The 26,017-nt window shown below is 41.2% G+C and overlaps 1 protein-coding gene across 5 annotated transcripts in view; it reads right to left on the bottom strand.

The window, feature by feature from the left end:
• Nucleotides 1–1,782: 1,782 nt before the first annotated feature.
• The window catches only part of LOC127378757 (vang-like protein 1), a 51,277-nt gene continuing 27,042 nt past the window's right edge, over nt 1,783–26,017 (bottom strand). For 3 of the 5 annotated variants that reach the window (XM_051428009.1, XM_051428010.1, XM_051428008.1), the window contains 6 exons: nt 18,050–18,481; nt 17,355–17,530; nt 9,222–9,382; nt 6,250–6,397; nt 4,993–5,227; nt 1,783–4,870 (listed from right to left, as the gene is read on the bottom strand). In XM_051428009.1, coding sequence (XP_051283969.1) covers nt 4,610–4,870; nt 4,993–5,227; nt 6,250–6,397; nt 9,222–9,382; nt 17,355–17,530; nt 18,050–18,481 — 1,413 coding nt within the window. In that variant the 3' untranslated portion in view covers nt 1,783–4,609. The remainder of the gene's footprint in view (nt 4,871–4,992; nt 5,228–6,249; nt 6,398–9,221; nt 9,383–17,354; nt 17,531–18,049; nt 18,482–26,017) is intronic. The other 2 variants (XM_051428012.1, XM_051428011.1) reach the window with 1 other exon arrangement.

Consider the following 26,017-nt stretch of genomic DNA (forward strand, 5'->3'; position numbering starts at 1 on the left):
GTACGGGAGGGGAATTAAGCCGAGGACAGATGAGTTCCGACAGGCGGCCTCGCGCCCCGAGCTTCGGGGTGGGATGAGGTTGTTTGTTTTCAGCACTGGACACTGACACTGACATTCATTTACCCACGAAGCCCGACTGCGGCACTCTGACAGGCTGATGGCAAGCCAATTACCATTGAGCTTCATGACAACTAAAGCCACCAAAATAAGGCAAAAAAAAAGAAAGAAAAAAAAGCAGATTTTTTGCTGCAGCATGTCACACACGTGTTTAATGGGCAGCGACAGAGGAGAGTGTTGGCAAGCATGCAGCCGGGGGCAGAAAGCTAGAACCTGTGGAGATACTGAGGAGAACGTTTGGGGGAGAGGTGATAAAAGAACACTTGAAATTGCAGCGGAGCAATTACAATGCAGGAAAATGGAAGAAATGTAAATCATCAAAGATCATTGTTTTCTACAGTTCACATTAATTGTCATCTCGAGATAACTTTGTCTCCTTATCTGGAATAAAAGTGCAATTTTCTCATGATAACAGGGTCATTTTGGTAAAAAAACAAGAGGTCGTTTTCTCCACATAAAGTGTTTTTTATAATGCATTATCTCAAAAAACAACCTGTTGTTTTCCAGAGATGACGAAATAATAATCCTGTTACAACTCTGTTATCAATAAATAACAGGATAATTAACTCATAACCTTCAGATATTGGGGTAAAATAAAAGTATCCACTGTTGTTCTTTGCTTCTGCAGTTCTTCGGTAGAATTAATAAATTTTTCTGAGGCAAATTTTTATTTTTTATTCAACCTTCAAACTACAGAAGCCAAGAATTAGAATTTATTTTATTCACTATCTCATTAAATAACAGGTAGTTACACCTGGAATCCATTTGGTTACTATATATTAAGGTGTTTTTAATGGATTATCTGCACGTTTTAAAGGGTATTAAAGGTTAAAACCACCCTCAGTTATTAAATTGTTACATGTACCCCTTCATTTGTACCAAAAGGACCTTCATTTTTTAGTTCAAGTGCACATTCAGGGGTTCCCCCAAACATGGAGATAATTAATGGATCAATTAATAGAGATTGTAACATGTCATGGTATGTTTGATGTATATGCAGGGTTTTGTGGGTTTTAAAGGGTCAAAACCACTTAAAGGACTAAAAACTCCATAAAATTGACCAAAGAACGTCTCTGAATTGTCACTTAATTGAAAAATTAAGGGCTGTATAAATTAAGGGATAGTTTTCATGTTTTTTGGTCAATTCTAAGGAGTTTTGAACCCCATGCAGTTAATCAAACAATTACAAAGTGAGCATACAAACCATTAGAAACACCTTCATATTGCTGCATTCATTATATATTTAAAAGTTAAATTGAGGGGTTTGGGTTTAAAATGTGAGGTTTAGGTGCCTGAATCAGCAGAGAAACATCACAGAAGCCTCAAAAGACCAGAAAGCATTGCAGCAATAAAACATTTTGAGCACATTCAAATAGGTTTGCCAGCTAAAAGCAACCACCTTCGACTCAAAGTGAAAACCTTTGAGGACTGAGAGGCATTCTGGGAAATGTAGGTAAACTGAGGTTAAAGAAGAAGAGCAGTAACAAAACATCAAACTCAACAGAATATCAAGCAGCTGAAGCGATCACACATTTGGCTTATAGACATGGAGGTCGTCCCATTACTGCTTCAGCAAAACACTAATTCACTTCTTCCACATTCACGATAAACAGGACAAGTGTTCCCACTAAAAAAGATTTTAACTCACAATCCATTTACAGCAGCTTTACAAATGTTCATAAAAATGTTTATTTTATTTTTTTTAAACAAATGCTAATGCTGTGAAACTGTAACATGTCTTACATTGCAATGTCACGTCTTCATCATAAAGCTGTCCAACGAAAAACCAAACCATGACAGAGGACTGTAACCTGGCAACAGTGTGACAGATGGCGGTGATGTGGAGGGGGGGTAAAGGCTGGTCATGTGAACTGGAATGGCATACATACATACGTACACACATACACACATGCTTGTTTACATAAATAGATACAGTGTAAAAACAGGAGGCACAGTCACATTGGGATCATACAAAGTTCGTCTGTCAGTAGGTACAAAATATGACCGGTGTTTCTTTAAAAAAAAAGGTATTTGCCGTTATTGCATCACGCAGGAAACAGCAAAAAAGTGTTGTTTTTTTTTAAGTTCTTTGCAGGTGATTTTAACAAGTTACAAGTTTACAGTCAAACAGTGTCTTTATGGTTTATATGAAAACATGTCGCTGCAGCCCTCAGCTGGACAAACTGTTAATATTAGATTCACCAGCCAGGGGGCAGCAGGGGACAACCATGCTCACACCCACAGAAGATGATATTACAATGACACATTTTCCTTCTTGAGTGAGTTAGAAATGAGCTCAGTGAGATTCTCCTTCACTCCTTTGGTGAATCAACCTGGATCGGACAGAGTAGTCAAAATGTGAGCGCTGATCTAAAAGTGTCATTTTAGTGCCATTAGCTTAATCTAACTGTAGTTTTCTGGCTTCACAGGACGAGGCTGATTCATCAGGTGAAAAGACATAATTAGAAGAATCCCTTCTGAGCCTTCCAGTGAAGTGGCTGACCTCGAGGGATTCACTGTGAGCGTGTTTGTCAGACAACAGAGGCGAGACAAGGTAGTAAAAAGAAAACCAGACGGTCCAGTTGGGAACGAGGTTCCGCCCTGCTGCAGCTCTCACTGCTGATACACACTCACATTATCATCCATTATGATGCAAGCAAACCCCGTGAGGCCTGAAATCACACTTTAAATGCCGTAAATTCTCACATAGCGGCCTTTATTTACAGATATGAAGAACCGTTTGTCCACAGCACACATTTTATCAGCACTGTTGCCTTTCTGCCAAAACGATGTCAAGCTGCTATGAATGAAACCTCCAGAATTTTCACATTAAAAGTCTTTTCCACCTGGTAGCAGCTACAGTTAATATCACATAACCAAATATTAAAATTTAGATTTTCAACAGACTTTGTTGCAGCTTTCTCTTTATCGGCAGCTTTTAATGTGAAAAACAGGAGGTTTTGTAGGTTAACATCAAAGAGAGAGAATTCATTTGAGTATGAAAACTTTATTTTTTGTTAAAAGTGTCAACAGAGCAGCAGAGCAGTGAATGCACCATGACTCTGTGTTTGTTATGAAGGTGTGGAAATGAACATTATACTGAACTCACACAGCGAGTAATTCCACCCTCCTCTGTGTATGTTTTCCTCTTACCTGGCTTCTGTTTGTCCATGCTGGCCAGGCTTATTTGATTATGAGCTTTTATATGAGAATTTACAGCATTTATGCAACCCAAAGAAGAGGATTCTGGTTTAAAGTAATCAGTAGTACTTTTTTATTTTCTGACATTGCGGCTCCGTCTTTCCTCCTCGCTGCCTTCCCTTTCCATCAGGCAGATGCGGTGGACATGAAAGCCCTGAGAAGGTTACTGAACCGATGAGGCAGGGCAAATGTTTTTGGGCATGTATCCACCTCTCAGCGTCTCTTATGATCCGGTTCATTCGGAGTTTAACATGGCATGTGTGTGTTGTTCCCAACTGGAGTGGAAATATTTCTGATTTTGCTCCATTGCACCTGGAGATGAACTGTGCACCAAAACAGCTCCAAGCGTCCCACTTTGGCTGCTAGGATTAGCATTCGCGGGCGCTCCTGAACGCCTCAGGATGGACCCGAGGCGGGCTGGACTTCTCAAACCGTCCGGAGCTCTACAGACGTCCTGAAGTAGTGATGAAGAAAACAGTCCGACATCCTTTCAGGCTGAGGTCATATGTTCCATCCTTTTTAGGCATATTCTTTTAATTTATAAACATGTATAAATGTGCATTTAATGCAAAGTCTGATTGATTTAGTTTCTTCTTTTTTTTTGTCAAATGCATTTAATTTGGTTTTCAAGACAAAGAAATCCATTTAATTCTCAATCTGTTGACATCCACAAGAGCATCCAAATACTTGCTAGACAGACAGGCAGGATGTCTGTCATTTGTTTCCATCAGGCTTCAAATCCAAGTCACACCATCGCCGTCCTTAGTGGTTTGTGTCTGTCTGTCTGTCTGTCTGTCTGTCTGTCTGTCTGTCTGTCTGTCCCATGGAAATAAAGGAGTGACTGAGACAACAAAGTCTCTGTGGGGATGGCAAAAACTCGTTTGGCTCCAGCATCTTCAACAGAAAAGGAACGAGTGATTGTGTTGACACAGAATGACACACGTGCATACACACACACACACACACACACACACACACACACACACACACACACACCACACACACACACACACACACACTCACACATACTGTATGTGCACACAACCGTGTCCGAGGCGTCTGAGTCAAACAGCCGCGAGTGTAATCCTGCCTCAGTTCTTTTGTTTTGTTTTCATCCAAATCAAACATAAAAAGATCAGAATATTCAAACATGTGTGTAATATATAGATTCATATATAATATATAAAAATTCCAAAAGAAGTACAAATAAAAACTGCAAACCCAAAATGAAAACATTTGAGAGCAACGAAACAGGGTGAGGAATAAAAAAAAAAAAAGAAAGTTTGGAGTCCTACACGGAGGTTTCGGACTGTAGTCGCAGGACAAACTTGTGTGACTTGGGGTCGATGTATTCCTCTGACATCTGGATGTACGGGATCTTCTTTGTCGTCACCACCAGGCTGAAGTCCACACACTTGAGCAGGAAGACGGTGCCATCCTTCAGGCCGCTGGTGACCGACGCCTCGCTGCTCAGCGTCCACTGACGGGCCAGCCAGTGGTCCCGGCTGTACTGCAGGGTGGGACCCGGGGTCAGGTAGCTCTCCAGGAACGCCTGGGCGGGAGGAATATATACATTATTATTAGTAGTAGTAGTAGTACTGAATCTTACAATTTTACTCAAATGAACAACCAAACCCCTCAAAAAACCCTAAAGGCAAACGTCTGCGTTCTGACCTTGGGCGTCATGTTGTTGGTGATGCAGAAGGCCAGGTGCTGCTGGATGCTCTCCATGCTGTGGCAGTGCTGCTGCTTGGTGGTCCTCAGGTACTTCTGCAGGGCGCGAGCCATGGACGGGAAGATGGCCTGCGCTGCCTCTCGCGGGTCCATCACATCGCCTGGAGCTTTCTTCTGCTCCTCCTCCTGCATGCGCTTGATATGTGTGAACGCCTCCTCTACTGCCACCACCAGTCTAGGGGGGTAAAAACACAGCAAACAAAGCTTAGTGTTTAATTATAGACTGATACAGTTGTTTCTGATACTTTTAGTGGGACATTCTTCTTAGTTCTGCCACTGTAGCCCAACCAAGAATAACCAGACATTTGACATACAACATCCTGTCTGATTTCCTTCATTTGGCTCCTGTTTCTCCCATCCTCCTGTTGATTTTGTGCCCAAATTACCATAGCAACCCTCCATGCACTAGAATCACCTAGGAGAGTTCACTTTGCTGAGATATACTTACTAAAACTTGTAATAACAGATTTTTTGGCCACTTTGGGGACAGCAAAGACAGGTTGTAAACACAACACTGACATATTATCACCTTTAAGTTGATATGGTGAACTCATTAGTTGACTAACATTCATTAGGAGTCGTGACTGTGGCAACCTAATATTCAAACTCTTATATATCTTATAATATCTGTCTCTCCACCATGTTTACCAGCTAGTTGCTATCTTTGTCTGTCTGCTGTTCGGTGCTGAGCAGGTAGCACACAGTGGGTTTTTAGTGCTTTTTTGATTGCAAACAGCGGCCTTCTGTGTCAGTAAAGGACATTATGAGAGCGGTGATAGTGAACCAAGACAGTAAAGGCCCTTACATCAAAACAAGGAGCTGAAAGATGCTAAAACGAGGGGAACGGCAGAGTCTGGTGATAATTCCTTGTGGGTTCATCAATATGAGTGACACCTTTCACATACATGTAGTCATGTGATCTATTCTAAAAATACTGATTAATATACAGCTACTGGAAACTGTGCTGCTTTAAGTAATCAGTTTGCTTTAGTATGTGACTAGTAATTCACATACTGTTTCACTCAGAGATGGTGTAAGTGGGACTCTGGTCTTTGTCTGTGTTGCTGGTTTGTTGAGCGATGAGGGGCTACAATAATTATGGGTTAATGCTTAATGGTCCCAGTCCAGTCAAACCAGAAAACACTGCAATGTTAGACACCGTAGATGCTTAAAACGAGGTGTTATTGCATAAATTACCGTGCTTTGCGTTTGCGAACACGCCTCTCGTGCTCGGCCTCCTCGTAGTACAGCTCGTTGTGGCTGGTGTCTCTGCGGCGGGCCGCAGCTGCGATCATGGCTCTGGACTGGGAGTGGGCCAGTCCTGCTGCCGCGTTGTTCCCTGGACCTATCACGACAAATACATAAAGACAGGAATGGTTACTGTATGTGTGCGTGTCTTGCTTAATCTCACAGGTAAAGTGAGCTGGTCGCAGCCTGAGAAACGAAGGTAAAGGAACACAGAAATCTTTGGTGACGACATAAAGTGCAACGTGCTTTTAGAGTGGAGGGGAAGATTATTAATGCACATAAACCTCGGTCCATTTCCTTTTATCACCAGCAACAGTAACCCCAGGAGCTGACGTGGTAAGCCACACAAAGTCGTAATTTTTAATTGTTCCGAGCACTGTGATCATTGGAAAACACACCGCTCATCCACATACAGCTATTGGTATTCAAACATTCCCTTTACTCTGCAACTCGGTGCCTTCAGGAGGCACGGGGAGTCCAATTAAACTGTCTCGGGCGACTTCAAAAGTTTACATTTTTGGAATTAGGCTATGAGGCGGCTGATGAACCCTGCCTGATGTTAATGCAGGTTAAAAGAAGGCAGAGCTGGTGAATTATTAATGCAGGGCAGGGATCGAGCATGAACAGAATAATTCATGGACGGAGAATAGGGAGTTTTCAACACACCCGTATTATTGCACTTAAATGGGATTTGTGGCTGGGAATGCTATACTGAAAGCCATGTTGGATGTCAGGAGTAAGTAAACGTAGAATTTTGTATGAAAGAATTAAACAGCCTAAATAAAAAGAAATCAAACAAATAAAGCGATGCAATCAGAGTAGCCAAAATCTGTTCTCAAATAAAAGTACATCAAAACAAAGTCTATGCCACAAAATAAATATGTAGAGTGTCCTGAAACTTTGATAAATCCAGTATTATCAGTCTTTAATTACTGAAAATGTCCTAACAGATGACTTATTTAGGCTAATTAGGAGATAATAATATGACATTTCATCATTAATTTCCTATTAAATACATTTTAACCTGATGAAGGTCATCTGTGCACATAGAATAAGTATTTTTTTTGTGTCGTGTGCATAATTTACTCCCTGCTTTTCTGCCTTTGTTTGATTTGTTTTTAATTTAGGCATTTTGAATCTCCTATATGTTGGAGGATTTCTTTACAGAAAACACATTTTATCCACTGGGATTCATTTCTAATTCCCAATATCTGGAGCTGAGAAACCAATATGGAAACCAAATAGCTTATCAGGCATCATAAAATCACCTGAACCCATTTGGATGCCGTATAATTGAGTGTTATGGCTGCTTTGCGCTCAGGGCTTCACCACTCTTTAATCAAGGAAATATTATTGTCTGTCCCTGAGTTCGACTTGTTTAATACAACGTCGGTGCGGCCGCAGGAAGAGAGAAGGAGCGGGAAGTAAAAGCTCCAGACAACAGAGACAGAGAGACGGAAAGGTCCCTGAGCAGCTGCCGCAGGATGAAAATGAAGGAGGATGAGACACAAGAGAGAAATGACAAGACCTGCAGCGTAATAGCTATTGATTTATCAGCCATCTCCACAACTGTCTCCCACAGTTGAGAGAGAGCAGGCAGAAGAAAAGAGGGAGACAAATGGAAGCAGCGAAACACAAAAAAAGCAAAGAGGGAGTCAAGTTAGTGCACTTGAGTGAAGCTTGAGTACACTTAAGGGAGAGCGGTAATTTAATAGAGGGTTTGTGTTACATTCAGCCAGCTGTTGTAAGGTCAACTGAACTTCTTCATCAACCTGTGGCATGCAAAGTGTGAGGAGTGGGGAAGAGTGAGTGTTAGCTAGCTTCGAGGGAGATTTAGAGATAGCTTTTACAGCGTGAACGGCAGCAGTCTGTGAGGGTGCGTTAGTTAGTAGCAGCGTTGCCTTTACTTACTGTCCAAAAGGTAGGCTTTCAGTTTAGCTCTAAAGGCGTCTTAAAAGGTTAGCGTCAGTGTAAAGAGACACATAAGGAGAGGAGAAAGTCAACATTTAAGCTGAGAAGCTGCTCAAATCTCATTCCCACCTGCTCACAGCCTACCAGAGGGAGCACTGAGGCATATATCAAATAACCCACACTTGTTGTAGCCCATTAACTACAAATCAGCTACGCTTTATATTGCTGTCGACAATTTTCCAATTAGGATACGTTTGCAGATCGATTTCCTTCCTTCCAGGCAGCCATTTGCTTCAGCACATTCCAGTACTGTATGGAAATCAACTTGCAGAGACTTGAACTGTTCTTCAGATGGTTAATCCCTTTATATCATATTATTTAGAAAAGGGTCCCCTGTGATGTTAACTGTATGATCTGTGTAGATACTGTACTATAACATGCAAACCCACCAATATTGTCTTTTATGAGACAACAATTCAATCACCTAGAGGTAAAACAATCATTCAATTAGCTGGTGAGATGATTAACAAAAAATGTAGAGCCAATTATTTTCATAATCAATTCATCTTTTGTGCATTTTTTTGAAACTAAAATGCCAAAAAATGACTGATTCCAGCTTCTTAAATTAACTTATTTTTATAAATCTGTTGGTTTTGTTCTATTGGTCTAATAAAACAAGAAATTTGAATGCATCAACTTGGGCTCTGCGAAATGATAATGCCCATTCTTCACTATCTTTTAGACATTTTATAGACAATACAACCAAACACTTAATTGAGAAAATACTCGGCAGATTACTTGATAATGAAAATACTTTACACTTAAAATACATCAAGTAACACATTATTGAAAAATGACATCCTCTGTGTTACAATGAATATACAGAGTTAAAATCATAGTATGCCATGACAGAATGAGCAATAGGAATTAAAAGCAGACCTTCAGCACACCAGAACACACAAAGAAACCAAAACACTGACAACATAAAGTTCAAAGACCATCCCACTCACCCTCAGCGGGGCCTGCTGGGAACTCACCATCCACGTTGTAGACCTTGAGGCCGGCCAGGTGTTTGGCTGCGCGGGACTTGGAGGCGGAAAGCAGCGCCGGGTTATGGACTGGGAAGTCACAGTAGTAGTGCTCTAAGATGGCCAGAGCTGCCCGCTGAATGCTGGAGAGGGAGGAGAATAAGAAGATAAGCTTTAGCCGAGGGAAACGTTTCAGGTAAAATCCAGGTAGCTCTGTGAGAGGCTGAGCTGGTAAAATGGAGCGAAGAACATGAGAAACATTAGCCACAGGAAGGTTTTCACCTGTAATACCCAAAAACTTGGAAAACCCTGCAGTGATTCTACAACTCCTCTTGCTGAATACAGAGGAAAAGTAAAGAAAACAGCAGAGGGAAGAAACAGAAAGGAGTATAAGCCCCTTCGCTCGCTATAATCCAAGTGTGGTAGTAGGGATACTAGTAGGGAGAAGGTGTTGGGAGTTGGGGACAAGGGAAATATTTTCAAATGGCCCCCGCATATCAACTCAAAATGAATATCGTAAGAGAGAAACTGTAAAAAGAGAGTGGGGGAGGGACAGATACTGACGCTGACAGAGGAAGAGAGAACTAAAAGATCTAACAGTAATACTTCAATTAAAGCCTTAGTGGGAAACTCCCTCAACGCTATGAAACCAAAACCAAACTGAACACAGAATTAACACATAAGGACATTTTTCACACAGCCAGAAGATGATCTATTAAATAGAGAAAGAAACAGGTACAGAAACATTACTTCCATATAAAAAGACTCACTGCATAGGGAACAGGAAGGAAATAGAAGAGTGAGACTGAGAGCAACATAATCAACAATTCCCTGGAAGCTTCATTAATTCAATTCAGATTTAATTCTGATTGTTAACAGCAAATCAGCATTCAGTATATCCTTTCTTTGCCCTTCTAATGTGACTGAGTTTCATGTGTATGACGAATATAAACCAACACAGACTGAAATAACCCAAACATTAAAGTTATAGTAAAAAAAAGACATTGTGTTAAATATTAGTTAAAGATTTAAGAAATAAAATACAAATCAGATGTAGGTTTATGACAGAAAAGATTGGTCTCCTCGCAGTATTTTGCTGTCTGAGCTGCACTGAGTTGGTTGCCATAGTTGCCACATACAGACAACCAAGACAGAGGAAGTGATGTTTGAGGTGAGGAGAGAGTCAGAGACTGATGTGTGCTCCTGAGCAGCCGCTAGAGACCAGATCCTGATCCTTTACACTGTGGATCAGAGAGCATGCCGGGTCTTGTCCTACATAACACAACACTATTACACCAACTGCACACAAGTAGGGTGTTTTCACATGTTATGAGACATAAATCATCGGCTCTTTTATAATATACTGCCTCTGTTTTCCACAGTTTCACCATAGTTTCTCCTACAGAAGGCTGAGCTTTCATATTAAATCATTACATTAACCATGAATCAACTATGTACAAACCCACACAGAATCATCATCCAAATGCAGTTTCCCTCAGCTTATCTAACTCTTTTGTCTTTTAATTAATTGTTTTGGTTTCACGCCACTGCGCCTTTACTGTTCTGCTTCACTCTCACTGCTCTCATCAGTGCTGTTTCCAGATGCAACAAGCAGCTGTTTTTAATTAAAAAAAAAAAGCTTTGATAAAGTCATTGTACACTTCCTGCCAAGCACCAAACAGCAGACAGTTGGCAGCAAGCTAGTGAACATAGCATAGACCACACAGAGTAAAAGGAGAGTGGATATAGGACTTACATTCACCTGGTGGACACTACAACAACTCCATATAACGGCTAATGTTGCTCTCCACAAGATGTATAATAAGACACTGATTCAATCAAATTAACAGTAATAATAAAACCAGTGAATGCAGGTTTAAATATTAAACTAGCAGACTGACTTTAAAAGCAATAATTCACTGTATGTAGCATCCACTGGGATTTAGGAGCTGTTACAGCTCAGTTTGGCTGACAGGAGGACAGCAGATGCTAACAGCTGTTAACTGACCCACAACACAACTTTCCTACATAACACTGTGTGTGTTTGTGTGGCTGTAACCATAGTTCTGTGAGCCTTCACTTTGTCCCATGTCATTCTTTACACCACGTGGAGTGCTAACTCAATATACATGAACAACAACACATGCAGCATGCGCTTCCTATTATCCCAGAGGAGGATCGCATTATGACCTCTGACCCACAGATCAGATATATTCTGACCTCCTGTGACTTCCATTCCCTCCTCAGAACAAAGCATACATTAAGTGATGAAATACCACAGATGGATTGAAACCACCCAGGCATCCAGTCAGCATTAAAATGTCACTCATTCTCACTGCTTTGCCATCTGGTGACAGTCACATGTACAAGAGCTGACAGTAACATCATGACAGGCTAACAGAGTTACAAGACCGATATTTAGATTGATTTACAGACTAAACTTACTTTACCGAAGAAACTTCTGTAGATAAAAACAGCTCATTCTAAGGTAAAGAAAACACAACAATACACAGAAACAACACAAACTTTAAATCATGTATATTTACTCATTTATTCTCGAGAAATACTTAAGATTTGACACCAAGTTTCAGGGGCTTTTAGAGATGTCGACAGTGAATACTGTCCTTTAAAGCAAGTACATAAATATCTGTCTGAGACATGATGACATAAGTACCGCTGCTTTCAGATTTTCACCTAACAGATACATTGTGGTTAAAACATTGTCAGTCACGTCACTTCAAACAGAAGAAGAACTGGGAATAAGAAGCAGCGTGTGGTTATGTTCTCTTGTTTTCCGTGTTGCCCAGCACCTGTGAAGTATTTATGGATATGTCTTGGAAACAAATACAAAGAGAAAGCTTTGTGTTCAGGGGGGGAAAGAATGTCAGAGAAATAATATGATGCAATTATGAAGAAATGTCAACTGATATTTCGCAATTAGAGTAATTGTACAGATTTCTCTGAGGCCCTTTAAGTCTGCCAGAAGTAAAGCAACTGAGATGATTTCAGCAGGAGTGCATCCCTCATAAAACACTGTAGGAAACAAACACATCATAGGCTGTTGAAGACCGGAGGCAGCGCTCATTTCCGCCAAAGGGGAAGTGAGGACTGTGATAGCAACTCCCTCTGTTAACTCAAGACCCCGACAGCCCTCTGTGACACGGAGCCTTCAGAGCCGATACAGACAGGACCATTGTTCGGTGCTGAGTCAGAGTTCCTGCCGCTTCCCAACTCCGATCAATTATTAAGCCGAGCAAACATAACACAAAATCATTCAAACCAAGCGGCTCGACAAGAACAACTGATGCTAGTGAGGTAGCTGACCGTCGCTTTTCTGATGTCGCTGCTCAGGACTGACCAGTCAGGGAATGTAAACTGGGAAGTCTCCAGCTGTGAATGTGTTCAACCCCCACCCCACTGAAACAACTCTCTCTGGCTGTAAGGAATGCATTCATATTGAGCTTGTCTGCTCTGACAAGGGGACAAAAAAGGGCTTCCTCTGGCCCCTCCGATTGGCATCAAAGGCCCTGGCAGACAGAGACAAGCCTTCAGGGCCCCGGGGCCCAGGCTGTGATAAGGCAAAAGATGGGTGCCAGAAACACAGGAATGTGAGCAGCAAGCCGCCGCCTGGTCAGATACAAGAGAGATTTGTTTGTGGCTACATGTGCACGAATGTGTCATTTGCATGTATATGATGCAATTACCCATGCACACACGCACGTGTTCATATTTGTGCGTGTCCATGCATGTGTGTCAGGCTGACCAGATGCTGCGCTCCAGTCTGCAGGGAGCACTAATTAGCTGTGTGTTTACAGTCACAGACGGACAACAGAGCAAGGCCAGGCCTGCTGCCGGCCAAGCAGGGATGAATGGCACAGCTTACAAAGGACAACACCCCCAAGGCAGCCAGCTAACACACCAACCAGACAATTACACACACACACACATACGTCTGACCTGTTTCTAACAACACAGAATCAATATGAAAATAAATCCACTTTCCAGCCTGTTAAGAGTTCAAGTTTACAGGATGTTTTTACACATTTTATTCCTATAAATGACTTATTATATCTCACTGCCAACAATATCCCAAAGAGAACAATGCTGGAGCTGCTAGATGACCTCTAACACTAGTACTCTTGATAATTCAAAATCTGGTACAACTGCCTTTTGTCAAGAAGTACTTCTAAATGTTGGGCTGAGAAAATTATTCCACTTCTCAAACTAAATAATTCCATTGGGTGATCTGAAAAATGCATCGCCAAAAAGCTGAAAACAGAGCTGCTTTTCTTATCTCGTGGAAGGTTTCACAGATACAGACTCACTTCTTTTAAAAGCAGTAATCAGGATCTTACTGTAGCCATTCAGTGTGTGTGCAAGTCTGCTAGTGTTTGTATGTTGAGTTTGCCCTGTCTATGAAGTGTGCTATATATACATAAAGGCGCCTTCCCACAACTTCTTAGACTGACTTCTTACCATTCAGGAATAATGAAAAGTAATCTTTGCACACTTACAGGCGTTGGGAGAAAATAAGAAATAACCTCCTGCACACGCTACACTTGTTGTCAATTACTGTAGACAAAAAAAAAAATGGACTAGCATGTGTCTTCCCTGTTTCCTGTGCTATATAATTTCAGTGATACACACTATTGACATTATATAGCAAATGGTTACACAGTTAGACGTGGTGGAACAGGCTCTGCCCTTTGGGGAGCTCTCTAAGTATCCAGTATCCTCAGATCCTGCTGGGAGAGCTAATCCCTCTTAATGAACACATAAAGGAACATTAAATCTTAGTAAAATCAATAAGACCAAGAATTGAGCACACAAGGAGGGGGCTGGGGTGGTGGAGGGAGGAGAAGCAGTAAACAGATTAATGACGAGTGAATCAACAGAGAAGTGTCAAGTTATTATGACTGATGACAGCATGCCAAGCCTACAGCATATGCTCCATTTCTTACTTAAAGGAAGAGATGTATAAAATGCTTTTAATGATGCCAGGTATAGTTATATTAATACATCTGCCATAATTTATCAAGCCCATATATACTGATATTTATGGGCTAATTTCGGTATATATTATATAATATATATATATATATTCTGTGTCTATGTCAGCTGATAATTAACAATACACTACAGTACAGAAATGTTAAAAAGGTAATTTAGAAACAGTTTCACCACTACAGAGTTTGTCCACCAGAGAGCACTGACTAGTTTACAACACTTACAATAAATTACTTACATTAAACTGTCCCACTCAGTATATATGTTGGTCACAATGAAAAGGGATTCATATGAAGATTAAATTATGAGTTTATGTTTATAATCAACTGATACTATCATTGTATTGGTCAGGCTGTAATGCCAGGGGATCAGTTTGGTGCAAATGGTTTCATTATGGTTTTTAAGTTAAGATTAAAACTCCAGCCATCAACCCCAATGTATCAAACATAGAGTTTTTTCCACAATACATTTAAAATGTTTTACAGTTAAACAACATACACAAAGATTGACAATACTGCTTCATTTAGTTTCTTTTACACTGTTACTGCTATTACATACCTCCTGCTCTTTATACTGTATATAACATAGCTAAACTCATCTCACTCTATACAACTCAGTGGTTCTGTCCATATTATCACAGTTACATCCACTTTCACTATCACTACCCCACTGGTTTATTGTCCATTCTGTACAGTCATTTATCTTTATGTATTTCTATATGCACTTTGCTGGTTAAACGCTAAACTGCATTTCATTGTAGTGGTATTTACTGTGTGCAATGACAATTAAGTTGCATCTAATTTAATCTAGTGTGACATTCGGATCACTGGAAAAGTCAGTTCAGAGAATTTTCCACGTTGGCTTTAAGTGCTGAATCCTGACATGCTCTTAAACACTGTGAGTGCATGGCACGTAAAGCACGAAACAGCCCACCTGCAAAACTACAGAAAGATATAAAGCAAAGTATGTAAGAGCAGATATAGGATAATATTCCATCCATAAATCCATCATGTTTTATTAGTCGCCCGTAAGCAAGAGTGTATGTGAGACTGGAGGCTCCGTACTGATACCAGGGAGCAGCAGGGGAGCTGCTGTGTTCGGCTAAAAATGGGATCTTCCTGTTTTCCTCAGAGATAGTAAGGTCATAAAACCTGGTTGGTCTAGTCTGAGCTGTTCTTTCCTACACGCCTCCCCTTTCTTTCATTCCCACATACATTTTAGGATTCTTCCACACTACCCTCCCATTAACTATTAATCCCTCGTTCTCTATTCTCTCTTTCACTCCCTCCGTAGTGTTCTCCCTGCCTCAGTCTCCTGGGTCTTCCCTCTGTACTCCACCCTCCGTCTGCAGCCTTTTTTCTGTGGAGTTTCCTCTCTGAAGTCTTCCCCACCCTTCTCTTTTTTCTCCTGGCACGATTTCCCCTCCCTATCAGCCACTTTGTCTACGCAGTTTCTCGTCTCTGCGCTTTCTTCCATCTCTGGCTCAACATTCAACCCTCCCTTTCTACTTGATCGTCACTCCTTTCCTTCAGGCACGTCCCTCAGTTTCTTGACTTTTCCCGAGTCTTTGGTTTATGAATTCCCTCCTTCTATTTCTGAGTATGTAGCCAGTGACTTCCTTTTCCCACCTCTTTCACTCAAGGTGTCCCAGTTTCTAGCTTTCCCTTTGCCTTCATCTCGCCCACACTTCCTCTCTTTTCCCTCCCTGTCATCACACCACGTGTATCCCCCCGGTCGCTCACGTCAACCTAGCTCTCTTTACCTTCTGTCTTGTCCCTTCCTCTTACCCCTCCTCTCTCCCTCTTCAAGCTCTACACGCACAGAGGTCATCTGGGTATTTGCTGCTATCTTGCTCTCAATGCCAGCAGCATCCATTAACGTCCCTACAGTTGTCGGAAACTGGAAAATATGTAAGATCTGCATGAGAGCAGAGAATGTCCCCCCTGCTGATACATCAAGTTTTTACACTTTTTGGCCACCTTATTTCCTGGTGTCAGCTTTTACTTAGAAGCCATAAATCTTCTCAGTAACTTCGCAGTAGCAAGCCTGAACAAACAGCTAACACTCTGCTGAGAGAAAATCAGACTGCCGCCAGACATTGAAGGATAAATCTGTTGTTATTCTATACTCAACTTACTGCCAACAAATTCTGTGAAAAAGACCAAAAGTAACAAAAAAGTGTTGTGTGTGTATCAAAAATCGGATGTATCTTATTCCTCTCCAGTGAACACACACACACACACACACACACACACACACACACACACACACACACACACACACACACACACACACACACTGTAGTTTATTTTGACTTTATTTGACTTTGTCCCACACACCATCCTGCTGGTGTAAATACTCACTAGAGAACCAAATGTGGATTCATCCGCAGATGAAAGTAGTCCCTAACAAATGCACAATTTCCTCCTGTTTGAGTAACGTTTGATAAAAACTGCACTGAGCCTTTATAAATGTCCGCGAGGTACAGCTCGGTAAAACGATTGCAGTCTAATACAACAGCAATAAATCTTACCTTCATAAAAGTTATAATGTTCGGTTTTTGTTGAATGATGATCATGATCATTTTGGAGGGTGTAGTTTGTGCTGCTGTTGTATCACACTGCATTATACTCACAGGTGTGTTATTTACTCTATCCTCAATGATATGAATGGGTGGACATAATATAGTAAAATATGCTGCAAGTCTACATTCCTTACATTATGTACTGTGAATGCTGTGTTTCTACAGGCATCATTCTGATGAAAGACTAAATAATTCCTCCTGTGATAACCTTCCAGAGTTGTAAAATCCTGTCTCTCAGTAATATAAACCTGTTTCTAGTGTCTGATAAGCCTCCAACTCATGGATATGTAACCCAGATTACTGGATACCATTTCAACAATCACACCAGAAGCACAATGCCCCTGACAACACGGCCTGAACAGGCTGATTTCTGTCTGAACAGTAAATCCATAACAGGGTCGACCATTAACACAGACGATTGAACATGTCTGCCATTGTGTTTTCTGAAGATTTTAACAAACATAAATCAAATTTAAGGAAAGAAAACACCTATAAAATGAAGCTAGTCGCTCTGTGCTTCTCACCTGAGCTGTCCCAGGTTGTAGTGCCTCATCTCGCCATCCGTGGAGCGCGTGACGCACACAGAGAAGCACGGCTGGAGCTGCCGGAGCTCCAGCAGGACGATGGCCAAGTAGTGGATGAAGAGCAGGGCGTCCACCAGCGACACGGCGTACTGCACGATGCCCTGGTAGTTCTCATCCTGTGGACGATGAAGGGGTCATTTGTACCTCTGAATGGAATATACACAATACATACACACACTACATGCAAATGCAGTAAACATGTGAAAATAAACACTTCTCCTGCAGGGGTAAAAAAAAGTAGATCATACACATGTAAGACAAGATGTAGAACATATGAATATTTAGATACATTTCAAAGGATTGCGAGCTTTTTAGACCCCCGATTTCTGTGTGTATGTGAGTGCTTTCCTACGAGCGCTCTGAATGAGGGGCCAACAGGGATTATAAATTATGACTCACACAGTAAACACATAACACTGGGGAAACCAAATATCTGTGTTTTGGTTGTTTGTGATTTTGTTGAGCTCCTGCAGGCATTAAAAATGAATGTGTCTGCAATATATGAGACCTCTCCCACTACTATTGAAAACACTCTGCTGTGTGTGTATATTTTTAGTTTTTAGTGTGTGCACACAACCAATTATAGCTATTATATTTCACGTCTGGATTCCCTTCTCCCAACTTTCTTTCCTCACCTGTGAGTCGAGTATTCTGACTCCATAGAACAGCCAATAGGAGACCACGAAGAGCAGCACCAGCACGGTGAGCAGCGCCCGGAATACGAAGACCCGCGGGAGGCCGGCCCGCGGCTGCCTGAAGAAGAGCGCCCAGACTGCCAGCAGCAATATGAGCAACTTGAAGGCCACGGAGATGAAGAGGCCCTCGCAGGCTGTGCCGCAGCTCTGCAGCTTCTCTGGCCAGAGGAGGTGGGGGAGCACCAGGAAGGCCAGCGGCGTCAGGAACACAAGCAGGCCCAGGATCACGGCCAAGGTCAGGGTGAAGTAACGGCGGCAGTCGAGCCCCACGCTGTCCTCCAGGTCCTTGGTGATGCGAACAATGTCCTCCTGAGAGAGGCTGTGCTCTGATGTGCCGGTGACGGCCGTGGTGGTCTCGCCCCAGTTGTCATCCTGGAAATATAAAGGAAATGACAAAGGATGTAAAATAATAACATCCCAAACATGTGAGAAAAGAAAAAATTTCTATTCATTATATGTAATTTCTCCTTTCATACCCTGTATGATGGATAATATTATATTCAGGAGGAGAGTCGGTATTCTTTCAGCCACATTTTATTAGCCTATAGGCCCTATTTCCATTCAGTAGTGTGAATTTTAAAGTCCCTTATGCTTCAGGTGTATATAAATATATAATTTCTGTAAATCATTTAGGCTCCTATATTATTTCTACACATTGTCAGACATTTATCATAACCTGGATTAGCATATAATGAATTTACATACCATATATTAATACATTTAGGTGCACAGAATTAAGAATCTTTCAAAGAGTAAAAATGGCTTATGAGCAGTAAAGTTCATTTATAAACTGTTCCAATGTGTCTGTGCACAGTAAATACAGAATATAGTTTTTTAAGGATGGGGGGAGAATTCATGTCAAAAGAAAGAAAATGGTGCTGACTTCGGTAGCTGTACGCTTGTATTATCATTATTTAGACATTAGATCACATTATCTGAGCAAATCCAAACTCCAAGACATCAGACGACACGACAGAGATGTTCTAGCCTACAGACTGCTGATTCGTCATAAGAAACTGATGATACTTCAGATGATGCCTGAGAGGAAAGATGTCTCATTTTACTGGAAAGGTCTGTATATTTCCTCTCGTGGAAGGGAGTTAAGCAGAGAGGAAAAGACACAAGTGAGGGATGTATTTAAGGAACTGAGATGAACCCAATGACTTCAGCAAGTCTAGAAAATACAGAATAACAACACCACAACAATAGAGTGGGGTTTGGGCAAATATAGCTTCTTTGCTCAGGGGGAAACTGCGAGAGAGGGCATCAGAGGATTGAAAATATTAGGAGAGAAAGCTTTTGTCTGAGCTGTGTGCCTGGAATACTGTTGGGCATCTCACTGCGCTGTAAAACGCTCCTATAGCCGCGGCTCCTGCAGTTATAACACTCAGCAGCTCAACAAAGGCGAGGGAGGTTATTTCCAAGCACGTGAGAAAGAAAGGCACAGAAGATAGGAAGTGGAAAAAGTAAACAGAGCGAGCTGCCAACTGGGCTACCAACGCTGACGTCTGGTTCTGACTGCATCCGCAGATAATGAAGGTCAGCGGTGTCGGAACAGAGCCGTCAGAACAAGGAAGATAAGCACTCTTTACACGGCAGTCATAACAAGCTGCTAACGTGAGCGGCTGAGTGTTGCCCCTGCCAGGGACAAAAAGGACAGATAATGAACCGCCATCAGCTCCGAGAACACTCACCAACAGCTTTCACCCAAAGACACTGTTGGCAAGATGAAATACCACTGTAGATGAAACCTATTTTAAGGGTTGTTTCAGCGGTATTAGCCCCACACAAGCAGAGAGGGGATTGTGGAGGAGATGCATTATGATCACTATAGACTGAGGGGGTTGGGAGGAGGAGGAGGAGGAGGAGGAGGAGGAGGAGGAGGAGGAGGGTGGTGCATTGGGACAGAGACTATCCCACTGGCCTCAGGGGTTAAAACAGCAGAGATAAAGCAGAACAATAGGAGGACCCAGGCAGTATTGCTCAGGTTGTCTTTGAAGCTACCGAGTATACTCATAGACTAATAATAGAGTTTTCACTGCTATACGAGACATCAATACTGTATACACACATATACCGGATGGGATTTTCTCCCCCCACATCCCTTAGCCGTTATTACAGGATAAAGCTGGTGGTATTCAATATTTTTCTTATTGTCAACAAATCCCCTTAAAAAAAAGACCAAAACGACCAATGAACTGATCCTACGAACAAATACTGCCCAGGTAGCCAGAGCCCGATATCGCTTATTCCTCTGTGCCATTGTAAACATATAAATGAGCCTCGCCATCACACTGCATCCTGGTGTGTTTATCTACTGCTTAAAATAGTCCCCAACAAATGCATTATTTACTCCTGTTTGAGCAACATTTGCTAAAAAAACTACAGCCATGCTAGCATCTTTAAGAGGTTGTACTTTTGCACAGTGGTGCTTTAAGATAAATGCTAACAAGTGCACATAAGCACTAAAGACACAGTGGAGCTGAGGTTAACGGGAATGTAATTACTGTTTTAGATATCTGGTCATAAACATAAAGTTACATGAATAAATATTTTAATATATGGATACATATCATATGTGGCAAATGTATATAAAGTCAAACTTTAGATTTGGACATAAATCCAGATGAAAAGCGGTTCCATTAAAAAATCTAAAGTATTTCATGACAAAAAAAAGCCCCAAAATGATCTTCTATTTAAAGCAGCACTATCATCATTCATGGGAGACGACGTGTTAACTGTTGACTTGTTGGTATAAATTTCCACAGTCTCCTTGATGAGGTCCAGCACTCAAAACTGTCTCGGCCTCATCTGACCTTTGACATGACAATGCGGTCGTAAATACTCATCTCACTGTCTGCACTGCTCCTGAAAGAGACAAACATCACGACTGACCTATCTCATGAGCAGTAAAGCAGACGGTGGAATGCATGACTCGGGTTCAAAAGGTCGGAGAGTGAATCGCTGCGGGGACACAACCTGACATTTAGGTGAGCCATATATATATATATATATATATATATATATATATATATATATATATATATATATATATAATATCTGGTTCAACAAACTAAATTAAACACATATGTCAGTCTGGTCAACATGAGTGGAGATTACGATTGTGAAAGCCACTTCATTAATAATGAGAGAGGCGGACTGAGGAGGCCCTCAGCCTCTCCACAGAGACTTATGCAACAGGCTTTTTACTCACATGAAGCAATTATCCCCTACAGAGAACAAAAGTAAGCACAACCTCATTATTTTCTTTACAAGCGCTCCACAAAAGGCCACAAGCCTCAGTTCCAGGGAGATACAAGTAGCATACCTAAAGAGTGAAAGCAGGAAGCCCTTTTGCATGCAGTAATATCTTAAATGTTTTTTTGTCTGAATGAGTAAATATGGCACAACTGATCGATGTGGTGTCGAGTACAGTGCATCTTTCCTGCTTCAGTGCTGACAGATTCTCATGTCTCACCTCCGTCTAGCCGGTGAAAACAAGCACGCTCAGTGTGTGTGTGTGTGTGTGTGTGTGTGTGTGTGTGTGTGTGTGTGTGTGTGAGAAAGTAAATCAATAGGCATTAGTTGTAGGGAAGAGTGTCTCTCTGACCACAGTGTTCCTCGAGAACCCCCAGGGGGGACATGAATCACTGCTTCTCATACTTACACTCATCACCCTTGTTTCATACCTCTGAATCACACAGCGCTTAAGGACTCTTTTAAGACCTCTATCAACATTTTTGCTCAGCATTGCTCAACGGTTCGTTGATCTGCAACTATTTTGATAATATGAATATAATTTTTTTTTTTTAGCTCAAAGGGCAAAAATACACCCGATATCAGCTTCTCATATGTGAATATTTCTGATGTTCTATGATAGTAATGGACTTTTTCCTCTATCTGCTAACTTTCTACAGACCAAACAATTCAAACATCAATAATGGAAATGACACTTGAATGTCCTCAGACCTCTACTAACATCAAACACACAACTAACTAAATTTGAAGCTATAGCATAAAGAGTTAGCATAAAAAGACTGGAAACAACAAGCCTGGCACTGTCAGGTGTTAAAATCCAATGAGGCACTTCTAAAATTGACTAATTAACACATTATATATATATATATATCTTGTTCCTCATCCTGGAGTCATGTCACTGGGAGGTTGCCAGGCAACCGGCAGCCAAGAAGCAGCCCCGCATATAATTCCAATAAGACCCTAACTCATCATTTTTACACTTCAGTTTGTGTATGTGTATGAAACAAAACAGGATGTAACGTGTTTGTAAGTGAGCTTTAGAGGTGCTAATAGGATGAGCTGTTTGCCCCTGTTTCCAGTCTTTGTGCTCTGTTAAACTAATCTTGGCTCTAGCTCAATACTTAATGGACAGACATGAGAGTGGTATCAATCTTCTCATCTACGGTAACTGGCACATGATTTCTTTATTTAATCATTTAGTCCAAAGCGAAAATGTCCCATCATAATATCAGCAACAGTCCAAAACCAAAAGATATATAACTTTACTATCACATACAACAAATAAAAGAACGAAGCAATGTGAAAAATTACTTCAATAGTTGCCCATTAACAAGCATTTGTGGTCAAATAATTTAATATGAATCAAAATTGGTGTGAGGATTAACTTTTTTTTCTAATATCTACTGTGCTCATTTTTAAAGGATTATGCCCTCCTGCATGTTACTCTCACTCTGGCTCAATGCTAATGAAATTTGGGATTTGTTGGACTCTTACTACTGTACCTGGGCTTTCCCTGTGCTGGTATGACTAAAAATAGACACTAGTGACCCACATTTCCTCACAGGATTAACCAATCACTACAGGCTGATCTGGTTCAGTACCAGCAGCCTTGCAGGAGCCCCAGTCCCATTCATCACATGAAAATAGGTGAAACAGAGAGCAACCGCAAAGAGAGAGAGAGAGAGAGAGACAGAGACAGAGAACAAAGAGGGAAAAGAAAAGGACCAGACAGAAATGTTCAATAACAAGACAGCCAATTAAAGAGAGGAGAGGAATTGATCCAGAGAGGAAGGGGAGAGTAAGGGCAGTTCAAGGGCCAGCGATGACTACAGCACAGACAAACCAACACGAGAAACCCTCCACTCGCGACTACATATGCGTCATAAATACACGCACTGCAACTAAACACCTGTCAGGTCTGCTCTTGTCCTACGTCTGCTGTGATTTATTCAACCCAGACATGGTTTTACAAGCAATTCCTCTGCTCTGGGAGGAGCTGAGGCGTTCCGGTAGAAACTAAACATTTGAATAACGGAAACATCCGATATGACGTGTTCTCGCATACCACTGAACAAGTGAGGAGAAGAGCTGGGGCGATGGGAGGATAATCAGCAAAGGCAGATAAAAATGAATAAGTGTTAAAGTGAAACTCCAGAATACATTGGAGATGGAGAGCAGAGTACAGTGTGATAAAATGTGCTGTTTGTATTGGCAACGTAGGGAAAAAATGGATGATAAACCAAATGAACCTAAACCAGGAGGAATATTTCAACATTATGGGAAATACACTTTAGTTACAGCTGCTCCAGCTGGATCCTGGAGATAGTTAGCTTAGCTTAGCATAAAGACTGGAAGTAGGGGGAAACAGCTAGCCTGGATCTGTCCAACTTTAAAAAATGTCTAGCAGCACCCTGCAATGTGATAAATAGTACAATAGGACTACCTCCAGCTTTAAGGCTAAGCTATGTGTCTCCTGGCTTTAGCTTCATATTTAATGTACAGAGTTGATCAATCATCTCATCTAGCTACTGGTGGGAAGTGCATTTCTCAAAAAGTCTAACAATTCCTTTAATAAGTCTCAGCAACTGAAGCACACTAAAGGAGTAACACGCTATCTTAAAATCTTGTAACTCGCACTGCTTTAAAGCTAAATTTGTGGTAATTGGTTCAGCCACCTGCAAGGCCAAAACTAAAGGGAGCATGAAAATGATGCAGAGCCACGAAATCAAAGCAAAGAAAAAATACTGTGCGTCTAAAAAGAGCAGTAATCTAGCACTAAGGCAAGCATCCAGAACAGCAACATGTGGAGCCAACTCGAGGAAATCACTTTCTCCATCAAACTCGACATCATTAAAAAACGGTTGAGCTGAGTCGTTTCAGAAGCGCGGCGAGGGCGGTTTGATAAGGCGCAGAACGTGCCATCAAAGTATTTCTTTGATGAAATTTTGGCGAGGCTGCAGACTAAGTGCTGCAATATGATACAGTAGCTGCTGAGCTTTGAACACATCCACAATGACAACTGAACAGCACACAGGCACTTGTTTGGATGCATCGTATTGCATTACAGGACCGCTTGTTGGGATTGGAGGGATTTCCTGATGGTGTGGGCCGCCGCTCGAAAGGGCTTTAGGGTGTTTTTGATGATAAATTATATGACAGGTCCAGCTGTTTTTGCCAAAAATACAAATACCACAATTGCTTACAATATCCTATTCTGGTCCGCGGTGAGACAAGTACTGAGATTTTAAACCAGCATATATTGCACACACAGACCTGCAGAAATCATTTAAAAGTACATTAACTAGCATAGTTAATCAGTGAGCTGTACAGTCTGCCATCACTAATAACCTGAGCCTCATTTCTGTCCACGAAAACCACAAATAGCTGAGCAGTAAAGGAATGACAGCATAGCAAAAGATGCTCAGACAACAATGTGTGTGTTTGCATGTGTACGCAGGTATATATAACACACTGGCTACGTTCGCTGACAATGCTACGTCAGCAAGCATGCATTTACAAAGCTTTCAACACAGCTAACAGCTATTGTCTCTCAGTAAATCAAATGTCCACTAAAAGCTTGTTTCTGTAGTTCAGCTGTAAGTGGGCTGCAAACAAAGCCCCTCGCAGGAACAAGTGCACTCTACTAGCTCCTGGGAGGCAAGGTGTGTGTGTGTGTGTGTGTGTGTGTGTGTGTGTGTGTGTGTGTGTGTGTGTGTTTGTGTAAAATATAGCAACACGCATTCCCAAAGAGCTTTCACAGCCTTTTAAAACCCCCTTTGTTCAAACTGCGGACAGCGTGCCAGGCTGCCAAGAACTTGTCAGGACAAGGAACGGGAGCACTTAAAAAAGTTCCCTGGAATAATTCGCAGGATAGAGGAGTGACTGCGAGACAATGGGAGACCGACAGCTGAGCAGCTTCTGATTAAGTGGTACATTGCAGTATGGTTCACACGGACTTATAATTTTGAAAAACAGAGAATCTGGTGTAACGATTCTGTAGTATTAGTATGAGAGAACATCAGTGGAAGAAGTGTGGAAGCACATTTTAATATTGTAGAGCCCAAAGTGACGTCATCAAATGTCTTGTTTTGTCTGAACAAACCCTAAAATATTTAATTTACTATAATGTAGGACCAAGAAAAGCAGCAAATTCTTACATTAGAGAACTTGGAATCATCAAATGCTTTAACGATTTATTGATTATTGAATTAGTTACAGATGTTGATTGATTAATTTATTAATGGACTAACTGCTCTAATCTCTAGTATGTGAAATTAACAACAAATGAACACATCTATAATAGGAATTAATAAATGTAACAGTAAATTGGCAGAGATGGAAACAAAAAGAAAGTCTTTAGCAAATTAGAGAAGGAAAGAAATTTGTGCTGCAGGTATAAATTATAAAAGAGTAGTTAGTGTCACAGTCACAAGTGCAGACATTTTAGAAGGTGCAGTTTTTTTATTCTTGTTATTTATGTGCCTGATGAATGCAAAAAAAAAAAGGTTTTACAACATCCTATTAAATGTTCAAATGCAAACACTCAGCTACAACTACCCCATTAAACTATACATATTGCTTCAGGTAACGTATTATTCATCCTGACCAATTATATATTGTATCACTCCAAAACATGTCTCAGGAGCAGGA

This window comes from Dicentrarchus labrax, unplaced genomic scaffold (genome assembly GCF_905237075.1).
Source record: "Dicentrarchus labrax unplaced genomic scaffold, dlabrax2021, whole genome shotgun sequence".
NCBI lineage: Eukaryota > Metazoa > Chordata > Actinopteri > Moronidae > Dicentrarchus > Dicentrarchus labrax.